This window comes from Arvicola amphibius, chromosome 14, assembly GCF_903992535.2.
Source record: "Arvicola amphibius chromosome 14, mArvAmp1.2, whole genome shotgun sequence".
In the NCBI taxonomy this organism is placed as follows: Eukaryota; Metazoa; Chordata; class Mammalia; order Rodentia; family Cricetidae; genus Arvicola; species Arvicola amphibius.
In genome coordinates this window covers 21,055,940-21,074,991 of record NC_052060.1, presented here as the reverse complement: position 1 = coordinate 21,074,991, position 19,052 = coordinate 21,055,940, and the positions used below count along the sequence as shown (strand labels likewise).

General features: G+C 37.8%; 1 protein-coding gene across 6 annotated transcripts in view; it reads left to right on the top strand.

The window, feature by feature from the left end:
* Ntng1 (netrin G1) overlaps nucleotides 1–19,052 on the top strand; it is a 317,901-nt gene that overhangs the window by 257,896 nt on the left and 40,953 nt on the right. The window contains exons 5-6 of one of the 6 annotated variants that reach the window (XM_038311553.1): nucleotides 9,255–9,422; nucleotides 14,061–14,195. The exons of 1 other annotated variant lie outside the window; for it this stretch is intronic. In XM_038311553.1, coding sequence (XP_038167481.1) covers nucleotides 9,255–9,422; nucleotides 14,061–14,195 — 303 coding nt within the window. Of the gene's footprint in view, nucleotides 1–55; nucleotides 122–2,673; nucleotides 2,734–9,254; nucleotides 9,423–14,060; nucleotides 14,196–19,052 lie in introns of all 6 variants that reach the window. 4 more of the 6 variants (XM_038311554.1, XM_038311556.1, XM_038311555.1 and 1 more) reach the window with 4 other exon arrangements.

Below are 19,052 nucleotides of genomic sequence, written 5' to 3'. Positions count from 1 at the left end.
CCAAATGACATCATAGTTGAAAATAACATGCCCTGATTTTTCCTGATGCATGCAGCTCCTCCAAAGTTTAATAGGATATGGCCGAATATTTCTTCCCTTGAGGTTTCTAACCCAAAACAAGGTAGGAGCATCTAAAATTCCTGCTGATAAAAAAAATCCCCTGTTTGGGGGAAGAGATCCTACATACCAGCGTAACACTAAATAGAGCATTACGATGGATGCTTTGTCTTTGAACTAATAATTTGAATCTTTTTTTTCTAACATGAAGATTGTCCGGGCAATTTTGGAGTAAAGAGGGACTGGAGGAGATGGGTGAGACAGCACAGAATTTATCAGTCTTGAACAAATTTATATTGATAGAGTCCCCAAAAAAGCCTAGAGTTTAGTTGTCATCACAGCATGGGTATAAAGCTTAAAAATTTATGGGCATCGCAAACTCCTTCCTTCCCTTTTGACTTTTCTTAAGTAAATCACTGGTGCTTCCATTGTTTTGAGGGTCAGGATAAATAGATAAATGCAACACTAAAACTTCCAGCAGGTCTGTTTTTATTTACTGTTGCTCTATATTGACTTGGAAAACTTTGGTTTTCGCGCTCTCTTTTTCTCTCTTTCTCTGTCTCTGCCCCCCCCCTCTCTCTCTCTTTCTCTCTCCATCCCTCCCTCTGCCTCTCTTCTCTGCTTCTGTTTCCCTCTCTTCTCTTTCTCACATATCTATGATAATGCATACATACACATTCTAATAATTTTTTTGTTTGGTTACCCCTCCACCCCTCTATTTCCTTTACCAATGAACATTCTTCTTCTTTTTTTAACCAGCTTTTAAATTTTTCCTGGTTTATGTGTGTTCTAAGAACAGTAATTGTTTTATGACTGCTGACATCAAAAGGCAGGGAGAAAGAAAGGAAGGAAGGAAGGAAGGAAGGAAGGAAGGAAGGAAGGAAGGAAGGAAGGAAGGGAGGGAGGGATGGAGGAAGGAAGGGGAAAGGGGAGAAGTAGAAGGAGAGAGAAAGAAGTAGAGAAAGGGAAAGTAGAGAGGGAAGTGGGAGAGAGGAAACTGACAGGATTATGTAGGAAGAAATAGAACTTTTAAAATGAATGACAGACTCCTTAGGTTGCAAGGGAATGTTAGATTCACACTGACATCTTGCCTATATGTGCATGCGTTTGTGTATAAATAGGAGCTCATCTCAATAGAAAGCAGTGTTCTTTTGCCTTCTTTCTCCAAAAATAAAACACTCATCACTGACTTCTGCCTTCCTTAGTTATAGACAGGATGTTCCTTTTGAACTCTAATGAATACAGATGGAGGAGGAAATGAGCAAAAGGAGGAACCAGGAAATAGCTACTAACCAAAACAAAATATATTAGCAATTTGTTGAGGAGTCAAATTGGAAGGGCTGCATTTTCAGTCCACTATCAGTGATGAAATTGAGACTGTCCTAGATACATATATTACTAGCAAATAGAATTACCTTAATCATCTGCTCTAAATGAATTTCTTCAAGTTTCTGGGTACATATGTGGAAGAAGAAATACAGACCATGCAAGTCCCTGTTAATACAATTCTCTGAGGACTGGGGGGAGTCTTAGTGGCTTTATTCCTTGGCATGTTCCCTGAGAGCATCTTTGAAACGGTACACAGTATTTCCTACTGAATTCAGAAGTGCAACAGATACGTAAGAAAGGACCTAAGGCTTAGTACTTCTTCACAGAGTCTTCAGCCAAATGAGATTATGCTTTGTTCCAATCCTGAAATGGACCCATTCGAATATTTTACTATGGTTTTGGTGTCTTGGGACAAAAGTTTTCAGAAATATCATTTGAAAAGTCAATTGTACTTTTTGGGATTCGGATAAGGAACTCAAATGAATCTGCTTTAAAATGTAACGCAGCTTAATTAAGAGCTTAAATTTGAAATACTAGTAAATGGGATGCTGTCTAGCAGAGGTCAGTTCTGTGGAATTATAATTTTTTCTTGCCAACATCTGCAAAGACCCCCCCTAGCCACTATGTTGGTTTTGGGGATCTTTTTGTTGTGTTGTTGTTATTTACACAAGCAACTCATCATGAATAATTGGAAAAGAAACAGCAGGCTTCCTGAGAAACACAACCCAATCATTAACAAAGTACACAGCACAAATGCAATACACACTAAGAGGAAATCACACTTTTTAGAGGGATCCATGTTCAAGGTAACTCTGAATACTGCTGAATGACTGGCCATGTGACTTCATTCTGTGCTGTCTAGTCAGTTCAACAACGACAAATGATCTAGCTAATTCATATGTCGACAGACAGAGTAACGTGGTAAACTGAGGCATTGAGATTGCTCATTACCCCAACGATACAAGAGCTACTTGTGAAGTGGGACATTCAGGGATCCTAACATCCATTTTGTGATGAGGATTAGCTTTGCTCGCTGAACTCTATTTAAATGCTATTTCTCCTTCCCGCTAAAATGTAAGCTTCTAAACTTTATTACTAATGACAATGTTGAACCATTTTCAGTTAAATAGAAGCCTTCCTTTTAATTGCAACAGATTGCCAGGAAGAAACTATATGAATATTCTCTTCACTTAGGGCTCCAAAAAGTGGGTTGGTAATAAGGTATTAACTACAGTTTGAACGTTTCACTGTTTCTAATTTGCTGTTCATTTTTTTAAACCTATGCAGTTGCTCCCAAATTAGCTTTGTCAACAGTTTCTTCTGTTCAAGTTGCAAACCACAAGCGAGGTAGGAATTCTTGGATTCATACAGTGATCTCATGGTGTTATGTGTTGTGAAACATTGCACTGTATGAATCTGGAATATCTGTGAAGTGTACCCATCAGCTTATCAGTGAGGCATGTTGACTGATCCCAGCCTATGCACCAACGAGGACTGAGAATGCTATATATATATGTATATATAAATGGCTTCACTTAGAAATTCAACTGCAATTAAAGATGCCACAAAATTTGTTTTCTGAAAAACTAATGAACGAGAAGGAATTATGACAGTTTAGGTTCTTTGGTAGATCAGGAATTTGAAAACCCTAACTCTTACACAGCTTTGTATTGAAAATAAGAAAAGTCACTGGCAGTGGGTCTCAATGAAGCCAGAAGGCAGACTCTATATGGTGCCCATTTCACTTCGTGACAAAGGAAATGGCGTAGAGTTTTGATTCCAAACATGGTTTTTAATGAATGTAAAAAATATCCATGAAGATCTGGTCTTGATTAAGTATTGATCCTGTCACTTTCTTTATATTAAAATGAGCAGTTTGCTCATCAGTAAGTGATGAATGGCCCGTGCTAGCTAGCATCTGTCATTCACAGAATGAGGATTTTTCAGGAAACATGAAGACCATGTTTTTATTTCTTCACCAACTCCCTTTAAATGTCCTCTGTAACAGGTGTGTCTTGTTTTCCAGTCTTCACTGTTGGGCATATGTCTTCCTCCTTGTTTCTTATTTTACTTTCCATGGAACTCGTCTTGACAAAATCCGAACTTGATATTATCTTCTTGGTAAAAATACCCAGAGAACTTTCTTCTTACTTAATGAATTTGGCTGTTTTCAAGATTGCAGCCAATGCTGAATTTATATTGGAAGGGTATAGGGAAAAGGAGAAAGTTGGTCAATAGGCAAAAAAAGAAGGGAAAATGATATGATAGTATTTAAATATGTCTTCATGCCTTAAGATGTACTTTGAACTGGGAATACTGAAGATTCTCTTTTGAGGGACATCCATCCAGGTGGAGAATTTGAGGAAAGCAGTGATTATAGGTATGATAGAAAGCATCTCCATCCGTGATATGCAAATCTATGGAATGCAACAAAAGAGATAAAGGAGGAAGGAGACAGAGGGAACTGGTGCCCTTTTGTTCACCTTTATGCTCAGTCTACAAAAGGCCTCTTGACATGAGTTTGACTCTGTGTCCTCTAGCTTCTTGAGGTCAGAGCACTAATTAGTGGCAAACACATTCCAGAAGCAGGAAGAAGCCAACTAATAGAAACTTATCATTAAAAATGCGCAGAAGATGCTCAGCAGCTGTATAAGGAGGCAAGGCAGAGTTGAGTGAATAGAAATAAAGAGAATTCTAGAGTTTCTTCATTGCCTTTGTGGGAAAGACCTCAGAGGAAGTAGCATACTGTTAAATCAATGAAAGGAAAAGAGTTCCCACAATTGTTATTCCTTTGCCTTTTTTTTTACTAAAGTGACTTTCCCTATTCCTTTCCATGTGAATGCCTGATCAGTAGCTTTTAATCTGAATAGGCTTTCCTTGTTTGAAAAAAAATACACCTAGAGTGTATTTTGTTGTCATTGTTATAATCACATGGGTGATGTATTATTATAATTACGAAGGCAACAAGAAAAAAAGACATAGAAGGGAAATGAACTCGGTTCTTCTTCCTGATATTATTTTTCTTCTATTGACTTTGTCTCCAACTTTTTGCTTTCCTGTGATTCTTATCTGCTGAGGTCTTCCATAGCCAGTTTCAGTCAGATGAAACTTTGTGGAAAACTTCAGAGGGGCATGTGTCTCCATTGCCATGGAAAGCCAACTATGAGCTCTCTACTTCCCTGAAGCATCTCTAGCCTGCCCTAGTCCTAACTGGCCACCAATAAGTACCTCATTATCATACGCACCTTGCATGATGGAACGTAAACCATATATATTATAGACCTAGACATAATTGTAGATGTAAATACAATATCTTCTGTGCAGATGACTAATCCATGGCTGCAGACATATTCGATTGTTGCACATCAGGGTTTTCTGCTGTTTCTTAGGCTGGTGATGCTTCTAAATTTCCTACAGTGCAAGGAGAGTCCAACCCAACAAAATATTTGGCTCCAAGTGTCAACCACACTCATATATGACTCGACCTCTTTCACGTTACCTCCTCCCATAAGGTGCCTGCTACAGGAGAATCTTGACAAATTGGTTGCCTGTGCTTGCCCCGTCATACCATGTACTCATGTATGTGTACTTTAAAGACTTTAGCTCTGTTTTGCCTATCGTATTATACATTACAACGTGATTTGTAATTTAAAAACATAAAGGCACAACAATTTGCAGAAACATGCTTTTTTTCTTCCTAAACTGGCCTGTACATAGATGTATTCACTCAGCTAATATAATCACTAACTCAGTTAGATCTTATTGTGTGCTGCTGTTTTCCTAAACCGTTTAATGTGCAGGATACAGTCAGACTCTCTTGGGATTTGAATGGTAAAAGAATAAATTCAAAGAAACTTTCTTCTGTGTCTTCTCTGTCTCCCAAGGGAGGGTGATTTGGGATCATCATTTACTCATTTATTTTCTCATTCAATAGGATTTCTGAGTGATTAGCATATGTCAGGCAATGCTTTAAGTTCTGTGGTTATAGCTGGGAACAAAGCAGGCATAGTCTGGACACACGTGTTTACACTGAATGTAGAGTGAAACCTACATTTTAAATGCAATTTTCAGGCATTATGAATGCTAAGAAAAACATCACAAAGGATTAATAAATTGGAAGATGAGGGTATTTGAGTAGAGGGGCTCTTATTTCAGATAAAGTACCGAGAGAATTTTCTTTGGCCTGGAACTTGACTCAGAATCTGGACTGAGGAAACAAGTGCTGGATAATGTTTGCAGAGATGTCTGGAGAGGCGTGTGTTCAACCTAGCTGACAGACAGTGTGGTCACTGAGATGTGCTGGGTGTGTTTAAAAGCTATAAGGAGGGATCCTGCAGCAAGTGAGGAAGAAAGTGGAAAAAGCCCAGAAGAAGTCAAAAGCTGGTAAACTTAGGATTCAGGGAACTTTCTTTTATGAATGAGATGGGAAGCCATTAGAACTGTGAAAAGTGAGGTAGCCTGGTCTAATATGACCTATCATTGGGCTATTCTCACTGCCTGAAAGGGCAGCTTAAAGATGATGGCAACAATGAGGGTGGTGTTATCTGAACTAAAGATGAGATGGCAGAGATGGAGAGAAGAGTCCACCCTTGTCACAAATATAAAAGAATAGCCAGTGGATCAATTCATCAGTTGGTTGTAAGAGGGGGGAACAAGGACAACCCTGGAATTTCAACCTAAGCAGTGGATATAATTGGAAGAATGTAGTTGTTACTTCTTGAGATAAAGCCATCTGCTGAGCAGCATGATTAGGAAGGGACCCCAACAGCTCAGTTTCAAGCGTCTTAAAGTTAAGATGTTAGTTAAGGGTCTTGGCAGAGATGGTGAGAAGGTTGCTGCATACAAGATATGCATCTGAACAGAGTCTCACTAACTAGGTAGCTGGTTCAGGAAGTAAAATAGTATTTTGGAATGCTCTACATATAGATGGTTTTAAAGTCTACGTATAGATAGATTTTTAACTCTTAAAAAGTATCAAGGGTGCCTCTAAAAACCACAAAGTTCCAAGGACTTAAACTCTGAGACATTTAAAGTACAAAGACAAATATATATAAAGCAACAACAAAAACAATGGGTAAGGGAGAAGAAAATCCACCATAGAGTGGTAATGGGAAGGACTGTCAGGAACCCCAGAGGACTCAGCTGTAGTGAATGAACATAAATAAACCTCAACGAGATTTGTTTCAAAATTGTTGGGGAATATATTCCCATCCATGTGTGGCTGCTTCCATTTCAGCATGGTAAGGTAGAGAATTTAATTTAATCCTTAAGATATTTTCCCAGGAGACTGAGTAGGGTGTAAGAGTATAGCGGAATTGATAGAAGGAAGGGCGGCTATAAGGAGGTTCCATAGATTCTACGTCACAAGAAAAGACACGAAGATATGGTAGGTCAGTGAATTGAAGAACGAAGGAATTATCGAACAGTTATTTTCTTATCTTGGGACTTTGAATACAGAATTACAACTCAAATTGTATCATTAGAGATTATTCATAGACTCTGCTTGAGTAAGAAATTAGTAAAGGAGGGTAAATTCATAGATCACTGAAAAATAATAGGACAGTATTATAATCATGTATGAATAATTCTTTTTGTAAAATTTTATTAACTTTGTTATAAAAATACTTCCAAATAAATTAAAACATCACATACAAAAATTAACAAGACCAAAATCCTATACAACTTAATCAACTCATAGTTATAACTGATATATGTATATAAAGTATTTTATCTATGTATTATTGCAGTGTCTTTTAAATTACTTTCAAATTTCAAATATATCACTGCCAGAGAGGGCAACTTTGTCAACATCTCAGAAACAGTCTAGAAAGTCTTAAAATTCAAGCTATCATTAGCCTACTTCCTAAAATATCTTTGATTTTTAATATCCACTTACCTTTGGAAATATGTTTATAATAGTACATGTTTAGTAGATTATGGTTTCTTAAATAACTTTTATCAATTATCCTATCGAATTAACAATTTGATTTTCAAACAGGACCCACAAGTAGTTAGTGCCATCACAGAAATGAAGATATAGTAGATTGGGTAATTTCTTTCCAATATAGTTCACTTCAAGATCTAGAACTTGACTGCTATCAGTGGTATTGTTACTGACGGGGCATTTGTTTACCTACTCAAATAGATTTCCATCCTTTCATTCTCAAGTTGAAGTTCTAAAACCCCTTCTCTAGCTCCTTTTCTTCCTCCTGGTCCTTCCCCGTCTTCATCCACAGCCCTATTCCCTACACACCTATATAACTAATCTCTAGTAAAGGAAGCTGCATGGCTTCTGGTTTCCTGCCTTGTTCTTGCCTCTCTTTTAAGCAATTCGGTTCAACAAGTTACTGACATTGTCATGGCTCTCTTCTACTTTTCCTCATCTCCCATGTCATTTCCTCCTCTGCTTCTAGCCAAATTGGATTTCTTTTTATCCGGATCTTGACCCTGATCTCAGTGTCTATTGGAGTAACCAGATCTCTGATTGATGAATCTACACTGATCTGATAAGTGGAAGCACAGCAAATATCGTATATAGTATATATGTATACAGGCATGTGTCATCTCTCCTTATTCTATCTTAATTTATATGCTCATTCACTCTGATTATTAAAGTGTTATGTTTCTAAAAAAAGATTTATGTAAGTTAAAAAGTAAATTAACATCTATAAGAGTTCTGAGGCTGTTTCCATAAAATATGGAATGAATGAAAGAATGAATGAATGAACTCAAATAGTGACTTTATTCAGCTTTGTAATTGGGTAAAATAAAAGATAAGACATTAATAAGATGAGTATTTATAGATAAACATGGTTTGCAGACTCATAGTTCACTTTTCTTTTAAATATCAACTGGGCAATTTCCCATACTTTGGTTTCCACAGAAGTGTCCTTCCCAATTTTATGATAGTTATTAAATATTTATTTGTGCCAATAATGGTATTGTCTTTACCATTTATCCTTAAAGGTTGAATTAGATTAAAGAAATTTCTTGTGTTGGTCCAGATGCAAAAGAGAAAAATCTAATGACTCTCCATTCCCTACCAGCTCCCATCCTCTTCATGTCTCTGTAGTTCATACTGTAATCACTCCTATAGCTCATGGTCATCTCTGACATTTGACAGAGAAAGGGGAGGTAAATCTGGGGTGCAGTAGGTTTCTGATCCCTCTTTGGTACTAGACATAGTAAGGACTGAGAGAAAGAAATTTTAAGCATTTACCCATAGGAATAATCTCCCCATAGTTTGCATTTTCTGTAACATATAATCGTGTGTGTTGGACCTGAAAGATACAAAAAAGACATATTCTCTTAACATTGGCAAAAAACAAGATTAAGAATTGTACCATTGCCTAAATCCTTATGAGCTTGCCATGACGTCTATAAAGCAAGCAAGCAAGGAAGGAAGAAAATAGTGAGACAAAAGAGCCATGGGAATCAGCCGATCCACACACCTGCTGCTCATATGCTTCCCTCCCTCTTTTGAGGATTGCAAAGATGGAAGGAGAATGGGGAACATGATGCAAAGTCAGTAAAGTTTTTCATATACAAAATTAGACTTTTGCATCAGTTGAAACCGAGTTCTTCCTAAATTTTAAAAGGTGTGCACCTGCAAATGCTTCTGTTCATCTTGTCTGCCAAGAACTAACAGTCTCTAGTGGTGTTTGTCCGACCTTTCTATCCTGCTTGAAACAACCACTACTTTCATGCCAGTCACAACCACCTGTTGTCACCATGTGTTTTGTTGGTTCCCATATATGTAATGTCATCCCCACCATCTTTTCTCCATCCCTCATTTCACTCAAGCATGCAGTGTGCTATTTCTCTGCTGCTGTATACATTCTGTATACATTTCTGTTCTTCCTTGCAAGACTGTGAATGCTTCGGCCACTCCAATCGGTGCAGTTATATCGATCTGCTAAACACAGTCATTTGCGTGAGCTGTAAACACAACACTAGAGGGCAGCACTGTGAGTTATGCAGGCTGGGCTACTTCAGAAATGCTTCTGCACAGCTGGACGATGAGAATGTGTGCATAGGTCAGTTCCATTATGATTTCAGCTTTTGTTCTGTGCCTTTGGAGCTATGGGGATCTGGCTAGGGTTGAGAGGCTGGTGATCTGCAAATCGCTGACCAGAATGAATATCATCAATGGAGCAAATATCCTTGTAGTAGACTGAAAATTCGCTTGCATTTGGATAAAGTCATACTTGGTGCGGGAGGGGGGTTAGAATTTGAATCCTAATATTGTTACATTAAAGATGATGTCATGAGAAATCATCTTTAGGAAATTAAGAATATTCGAATTTTCTTTCTCCATTCTTTTTTCTTTCTTCCTTTTGTCTTTTGTTTTGCATGAAATCTTAATCACCTCAAATTGTATATTCAACCTTTAAAATGATAATTAACTATATTCAATATGAAGCTTTGTGGTAGAGATTTGAGTATAATTGATGATATACAACTATTGGTACATAAAAATGTTGCCATAAGAATTGAAAACTACTAGCACGTTCCTAATGCAGAAGTTTGCCTACCTTTTCCATATACAGTAATGAAATTCCATTTATTGAATTTTTCTATTGCTCCCCAAAGAACGAGTAATTTCTCAAAACTTCTCCAGGTTATATATTGTTAGATTATAAGATACATTAGCCCTAGAAAATAGGGTCCTGTGATGGGAGATCCCTCACCCGTGACTAATTCTTCTCACCTGGAAAGGATCATGTGTCCCTTCTTTTCTGAAAAGCTTCCGCTACCTTCTCTGTAGAAGGACCTGACTCTGAGAAAAGGGTTCTGGAGGCAAGCTTGACTGGGAACACTTATGATCTGTACAAGTGGCGAGTGAATGCAAAAATGTCAGGATTTTTAAGGCAGGCCTTAGCTATATAGTGAATGGAGACCAGCCTGCATTGCATGAGAACCCACCTCGAAAACAGTGGAGGAAGAAAGCCTAATAGAAAAACAATAAATGGAATTTCATTCTATAATGTCCTCTGAAAATGCAGCTGTTTGAAGCGTGTTGTCTGTTACTACACCAGCAGTTATACAGACCACCATTCTTAAAGACCAAGTTTCCAACAGAGATAAAGTTCAGCAGAGCTTGTAAGTTGGAAGAATCGAGCATACAAGATGGAAACTGACAAGTAACCTTTTCATTAGAAAGGAAAAGAAAGAGTTTTCCAGTTCAACTATACGTCTAGGATCCCAGTTTTCTGCCTGTGGTGTGACAGTCACAGAGATCCTTGCCAACTCTCACTAATGAGCTGTATGATTATTGTGAGTTTATTTGGACCAAATAGGCACAATACTGTTTACGTTTGCAGTATTTTCTATTTTTTCAAAGTGCTTCCTTATTTGTTATCTGTGAATTAGTGGAGAAAGCACTGGAGTTAGATGCTGGGTTCAGGTCCCAACTTGCTATTCCCTAACTGTGTGCCTTAGGTAAGTCCTTTAACCCTCCTGGCTTGTTTGTAAGCAAGTGGACAGGAAACATTCGGCAAAGTATGCACTGACCTGCAAATTTCAAAAAACAAAAGACAAAAATTCTCATTATCAAAATACTAGGGTAAGTATTATAAATAATGACTTTTCCTCTTTCACGCCTGAAAAAAAGACATATTGACCCAACTTCCACACTCTTAGCAAAGAGCATCCTGACTCCATACTGAACACACCCTCCTAACCACTCTGGAACAGCTAGCAAAACTAAAGATGCTTAGATTTTACCTCTAGTATGCTTCTTGTAGGACAGCAGCCCTCCCACTGGTATCTTATGAGCAGGAGTCCAATTACCTTTCTAACACTTGGATTACAAAGACTTGGGGATAGTAATAAGAACCAGAAGATGCACAGCTTCTTGAAATTTTGAGCACAGGAAATATTTTGCTGAATTCCACTTGTGAAAATGCATAAACATCATGCTATAAATATAGGAAGAACAGAAAAGGTAAAGTTAATAGGAACACTAGAATAAACCCTAACCCGTTTTTTTCTAAATACAAAATACATGAAATTAAAATGTTTCAATTTAAATATTTTAAATAAAGCAAAGCAAAAAAAGACATTGCAGAAAAAGATTGAATATTTAATTTGTGAGACCTTACTATAGCAACTGAGAACTAATTTTAATGCTATTAGTACAGAAAGAACTAATGAAATCAAATGGATATTTGCTTAAGTCATTCTCACTCACTGGGAACTAATCTCAGACACTTTGAATTCTATCTGCATCATCTCTAAATTTAAAAAAAAGGCTTTTTAAAAGACGCCTTGCAAATTCTTTAGCAATTGGCAGTCATATGCACTATCCCAACTTTGAGGGAATATCTCACATCTCTGATCTACCCAAGGTCTATCAAGACATCTTAAAGTCATCTTGTACTATAGCAGATATGCAATGCAGTTGGCTAGTTAGTGTTGCTATGGTGATTGCTGCATTGTAGTTACCGTTGTTGAATTTACCCAGTTTTCATACAAACTCCAAACACAGTTGTGTCTTCAGGGATGCATGACATTTCCCCCTGATGATGCAACAATTACATGATAATGGCATCCTTGCATGCTTCTGTTTCCTATAAACTTGAGCATTAAGTGGGAAGCTAGAGGACACATGGTTTCTGACCTTGGGTAATCACTGTTAATAATTCCCCTAATAAGCTTTGCATCAAAAACACGGGGCTCAGCAGTTGCTACTAAACATATCTCAAAGTTAGGAGGCATTATTTTTAATCCTCCTTGAAACCCAGCATCAGGTAATCAGAGGTACCTTACACAGAACAAAAGGAAACTCAAGATGATTTTAATGCCCATAAAGAAATTGTAGTGTAAAGCTATAATGCTTTAATTGAGCTGTACAAAGTATTTTATGCTGTTTCGCAGTCTGACAGCCTGTATTTTCCTCATCATTTCAGCCATCCTCACTCCCCATCTGAATAGAGCTGAATAGAGCGTCATACTTCTGAAAAACCAAATTATTTGTGTGCAAGGTGAAGGAGGGAAAACCTTATGTCTCCTTGCCCTTTATTTTCCTGACTAAGATTTCATTTGTTATCTTTCTTATAGCAAACACTGGGACATACCATGGTTTAGGTGCTGGGGCTGTAGTTTTAAATTTTGTTTAAAACCGACCTTATTGACCAAGGAGAAGTAACTGGAACAGCATGTGATGCATGATGCCCAGATGTAATTCTACTAACTAACTTAGAAAATAGCAGTGCCTCATCATCAATGGATACATTTTATCAAGGGAGAATCATTCCAATGTAGCCCAAACTCAGTGAACACAAATGTACAAGCATTAAAAGCCAATTTTAAACTATTTCTAGGCATACATTACAATAGAAGATGCCACTTCAAAAGCCTGGTTATTAAATACAAGTCAAGCCAAGAAAAGAAGAAATGTTTTGAAATTTTGTTTTTGCTCCCCCCCATGCACACACATTGTTAGTTTTATAAATGTTTGTTCATGAGGATGTTTAGCTCAAAAACCTGACTCAATACAAAATAAATCATAATTTTAAGTACTGACTACACAACATTTGAAGAAATTTTCATTTGTCTCAGTGACAAAGTTCGAATAAAAACCTCTCGGTCTCTTCATCATGATAACTCCGAAGTCTCATTGCCAAGGACATAAACTCAGTTATAATTAAGCTAAACTCCACAGGTCTTCAGTCAATGGTTTAGCTATATGATTCTATTTTAATTTGTAGCAAGAGAACATCATAAAGGATCCATCTTAAAACAAATAAAATTGAGAAACAGAAAGCCATAGCAGCCCAGCAAAGATCTCACAGCATGGGAGCAAGGAAAAGAAGAATGGTTCTGAAATTCCTTGCCACAAACCACCCCAATGCCTAAAGCTGGGGGAACGATAGACTTCCCAGTTCCAACTTCAGCTTTGAACACTCTAGAGCTTCAGACATTAAAATGCCTTGCCAAGAGTCTGTGAGGACTCAAGGAATCATTTTTATTATGCAAGAAAGTTACCTTGCCCTGCGAACAAAGTTGCAATGAAAAATATACATCTCAACGTTTGTCTTTGTTGAGATTTATCTTGGACTATGAAATTTATTTGTCTTTCATGGTTGTTCATCTACGGTACATAAAAGCTATGTGATCATGCCCAGCAAATACCAGCTCTAAGGGCTCATCTCAAAGTAGGCTCTACATAAATAAGTTAAGGCACCATCCCAAATCGTGAAGCAAAACTATCTTTAAATGAGTAAAGTGCACCCATATTGCACTTGAAGATGCTCAGCCATTCTCAGATATTGAATGTAGCAGATAAACCCATTTGAATAATTTAAAACAGATTTTACACTGATGGAATATTGATTTATCCTTGATATACACACTTCTCATGGCATTCATTAAACCATCTAAAAAATGCTCCAACAAATGGAATCTCCATTATGATCTGTTCCTGGTGAAAGCATGATGTCTTATTTCCTTGGAAGGGTTCAGATATTTTCCTCCCATATCATAAAAACGAGGCCATGGAAGGCTGAGCAAGTAAATAAATGGCCCTGAAATAGGCATACTTGCCAAAGCATTTCATTAATGGACATCTTCCGCTAAGTAAGTGAATGCATCTAAGTAAATGAAGCTCCTGTGTTGATAACCTCTAAGCCATGAGAAGTGTCTCCAGCCTGTGTGTTGTCTTGTTTCTACAGAGTGTTATTGTAACCCTTTGGGTTCAGTCCATGATCGTTGTAATGGCTCAGGATTTTGTGAGTGTAAGACTGGAACCACAGGGCCTAAATGTGATGAGTGTCTGCCAGGAAATTCCTGGCACTACGGCTGTCAACGTAAGTAACTGTGGGAGCTGCCCTCTGCCTGCTGCAGCATGGCTGATTCTGCTTGTCTAGGCTGGTGTGTGCAGCATCTCAGAGCAGAAAAAGACCCAACCAGCTGATAAGCTCCAAAGGCTACTAAGTACCCCAGCCTGCATGCAGGAGAGTGATCCATCAGCTGTCCACTGGCTTCCCTGAAGCTTGCCTTTATCTCCTCTGATGGCTAGCGCAACTTACATTGAAATATTGTATGGCAATGCATATACCTGGTCGAACCATAAATTAAGTGGCGCAATAGGGAACCTGGCTTGGAAATCCTCACCACAAAATGAAGTGCGATGTGTATGTGGTTAATATATTTCCTGCACTGAAAGCTACCGTGGAACTGCATAGTTCATAAATTCAACAATATCTACATAACATATAACCACCCTTGCTATCATGCCCATCACTGAATCTTAACCTGGATCCCGAAGGTAATCAGTCTTAGGCATATTGAAATTACATGGTAAAATAAATGACCAAAATCAATATTGATTTTAAGACATCAGGGTTTGGTGCCAGAGACTGAGTCCAGCCTCATTCCTCTGGAGACTAACAAGTCTTCTCAGAAGCTCGTTAAGTAGGTGGCATGTAGGTCAGTACATGCAATCGAAATGCTCAAATCTGAGCAGAAGCTTCCGGCCCCCTTGTAACTTTGGCTTTCTTTTAATTCTTTATTCACTTCCCTTTCCATGTCTATAAACTTACAAATATGAAATGCCCACAAGCCATGTCCTCTGAAGCAGAGAAAACTGATAAAAAAAAATAGAGCAAACCACAGTGGTCATTTCAGTTGTATTGCCATCACATGAAAAAATCAAAGATAAAGAGGTATGGAAAAGAGGTTTCAACAGCTGATTTTTATACATAGCCTTAAATATGAAGGATATTATCATTTGAACATATAATCAGTATCAAAATTACTGAAGATGTATATTCTAATTTTTATGGTCTTTGGAAGCAACTAGGTATTCCCTAGTTACAGAATATCTCAATCCACACTACCTGTCTGACAGGACCCAAGGGCTCTGTGTCTACCCTACTGGACAGCACAGGGATAATTCTGTGTACTTATTTCTCATTTGAATGAAATGGCGTCATGCAAAAATTGTCTGGAGACAATTTCTACAAGAAGTTGTGTTATTTCTACAACACAATCATTTTATTTTCTATATGAAATTAAAGATCGTAAATGCTATTGCAATAACAACTGGCATAAGATTTTACTGTAACTATGTTCAGAAACTAATCTAATTTTCTATCTGCCACTCATGGAATTTCTAGGTTTCTGGAAGCTTATTTATATGTAACATAAAATGACATTCTATGAAAAGCTAGACCATGACAATAGGCAAAGACATCTGGCATTGGACAGGTCAATATTAGAATGGGTATCAAAAGCTGGGCACTGAGAGGAACACTGAAGGACACTCAAATAGCCAGAAGTCAAGCATCATAATTGCAGAGTAACTTGAGATAAGGCTAAGGATTAAAAGTCCTGTCTGCTGTAATTTTCCTGAAAGCACTTATCCTTAAAAGTGATTCCTAAAATGACATAAAGAGGCAGGACTCAGAAGGCAGGCCATCACTCCTCAAAGAGATGAACATGAGACCCAGAGCTGGCCCTCAGTCAAAAGCAGCAAAGGAGAAAGAGATGCCAAGGTAGAAACAGGTACCAAGATTCAACATAAAAAGAATAGAGATATTGTAGTTAAGAGAAACTCCTCAGAGAGAAAGATTAATGGGAAATGCTTCGGTTTATATTTCTTTGAGACAGGACCTCATTATGTAGCCCAGATTGATCTTGAACTCATGATGCTCGTGCCTCAACTTCCTGAATACAGGTTTTAGAAACCTGCGCTACTATTCCTGTTCCCTAATGTAAAGTCTGATGAGGAAGCAAGCAAGGAAGGAAGGAAGGAAGGAAGAAGGAAGGAAGGAAGGAAGGAAGGAAGGAAGAAAGAAAGAGGGAGGGAGGGAAGGAAAGAAGGAAGGAAGAAAGATAGAAGGGGTCTTACTGGAATGTAATAAAGGCCAGACTTTGGTGAGAATACAAATTAATTTTATCATAAGGCAGTATAACCCCTCACTCAGCTACTTCTGCACTAGTGATAAGAAGTTCTGTCCCCTGAGATTTCCTTCTGGAAACAGAAGGCTGGATTTGAGTCTCTGATTTACAATTAACAAAATCCTCTGTGTCTCCACACTCAGCAACTCTAACGCTTTTATGTGGATCACTGGCTAGGAAAACATTTGAGTAGGTATTGAGTGCTTCCTGAAATAGTGGTATTGGGTAAAGGTTAGAAGCCTCAGGAATGTGAACAGATAGCTGCTATGATGTAAGGTCATTGGGTTGAGTAACAATTAAGAGAGAATGAAGCCAGAGCCAAAGGAAATGTGCACACTGACACATGAGTGATGCTCGGTGGAGAATGAAGCCCCTGAAATAAGAGGCCCATGAGGTAACTAGTGAAGAATTTCTTGGGAGTCTTCCAAGGTAGCAAGTGGACTGAGATGCGTGAGCCAATGTATTGCCTGAGGAATATCAAACGGTTTTCGTGTGATTTGAGAAAGTGTGTGTGTGTGGTGTGTGTGTGTGTGTGTGTGTGTCCTGGTATCTCTATCTCTCTCTCTCTTTCTCTTTCTCTCTCTCTCTCTCTCTCTCTCTCTCTCTCTCTCTCTCTCTCTCTCTCTCTCTCTCTCTCTCTCTCTCTCTCTCTCTCTCCAGTGTTCACATCAATGTGTCTGGGTATTACAGAAAATATTTTTAAAGAAAGTAGATTATGTGATTTGTTGAATTCTGCCAAGAAGTTTCATGTCATGGAAAAGAACTAAAAGTGTCATATAGGAGAGGTGTGGTACCCAGTGTATACTTTTAAAGAAAAGGTTTGTAAGGGTGAGATTTCTTTTTTGGAAACATTCTTGCACTTCATTAAAGGAAGGATTGGAACATCTCAAGACTGGATTTGACATATATATTTAATGTATTTCGAATTTATTTTTGAGCACACAAGGTTTTGTTAGTTTTGGGTTTTTTTTTTAAACTTACTTTGAAAGCTTTTTACTAAACCCAGTATTAGGACACAGTATTAGTGGCGAGAAATTAACAACTTTCTGGTAAAAAAAAAACAATATCGAGAAGAAAATAGAGTAGGATTGTTCGTGAAGTTGAATGATCTTAAATATATCTTGTCTACTATATATATATATATAAATTATATATATATATATAATATTGTATCTAGTAGCTCTCAGTGATGAATTCAGAATGTATGTTATAGATACTAGAGTTATAAAGGTCAGGCCCATAGCTCTAGTTCTCTTAACCCCCAGAAATCTTGTAAAAGGTTCAATGTGGAGCTAAAGTCCAAAAGAAATTGAAATTGAGAACAGAAATAAATAGGAAAAAAAAACAAGAAATAACGAAATCATGACAATGTCACTTATATCCTGTGAATGAAACCTAATGATTACCTTGGGTTTCTTGAATCCTAGACTGCTTTGAATTCCCTGGAAACCACTTAGAGTTCATAAGTCTGAATTTGCATGTAACAGCAGAGATAGTAACAGGACCATACATGTAAGGAAACTGTTATAATTCAAGGAAAATAATGGCTGTGACCTTCACAGTGCATAACAGGAATTAAATGGTTATTATTTCCTCCCCATCACTTGTTGATCAACAAAGAACTAGATAAAACTTCATATTCAAAAGCACAGTGTGTGATTCTAGTGTGTATCTTACAGCCAGACTGGCCACTGCTATTAGATTACCATGATGACCTAGGGACTTCTAAAAGCCCCTTAGTTAGATATGGGGCTGATAAAAGAGACTGTAGCAAAACTGATTCCAAAAGCCACTGTGTGTCATCTGTGGAAGTGAAAGAACTCCAGCTTCACCTGCAAACTTCCTGCCAAAGAACTGTCCGTCAATTCTGTGCTCCATAGTGTATGTGTTTTCTCTGTTGGAAAAACGTAAAAGATTTGGAAACCACAATACTGAATTGTCTTGGAGAGCATGAAACACATGATCCAAAAACAAAATATAAGCAAGAGGACTTCAGCCAAGTATGGAGCATCACACCTGTGGTCCTAGTGCTTGGGACGTAGATGCAGGAGGATAAAGAATTCAGTGTCATCCTCGGTTCATGGAGAGTTCAAGGATATTCTTGGCTACATGAGCTCATTTATAAAGAAGAAAAAGAAAGAAAGAAGGAAAGGAAGGAAGGAAGGAAGGAAGGAAGGAAGGAAGGAAGGAGATTTGGGTTTTGGTGGGATAAAGATTAGTTTAGTGTGAAGGTTGTCAAAGAAAAAGAAAGAAAGAAAGAAAGAAAGAAAGAAAGAAAGAAAGAAAGAAAGAAAGAAAGAAAGAAAAGAAAGAGAGACAGAGAAAGGAAGGAAGGAAGGAAGAAAGAGGGAGGGAAGGAGGGAAGGAGGAGGGAGGAGGGGAGGGAGGAAGAAAGTAGGTAGGTGCGTTGGGGTCCCTGGGTAAGGGTCTCGTGCAAATCAGGGCACAGGGGATGCAGAGTATAAACAACTGTATAACAATCTTTATTTTTGCATGGCTTTTTATACAGACTAAAAAGTATTACCTCAACTCTGAAACCCCCCTTTACTCATGTACATGATCATGAGAAACTCTTACCTCACCAAGCAAGAAACAATACCTCAATTAATAACAGTAATAAAAATGAAAAGAAGTACATAGAAACAAGGAAAAAAGTATACAGAAGCAAAGCACTCCTTTATATCTAATAGAGCGTGAAGAACTCAAAGGCTACTTCCTTATCTAGGGTACAGATTCTGACAGAACAGTTGAGAAATGGGCAG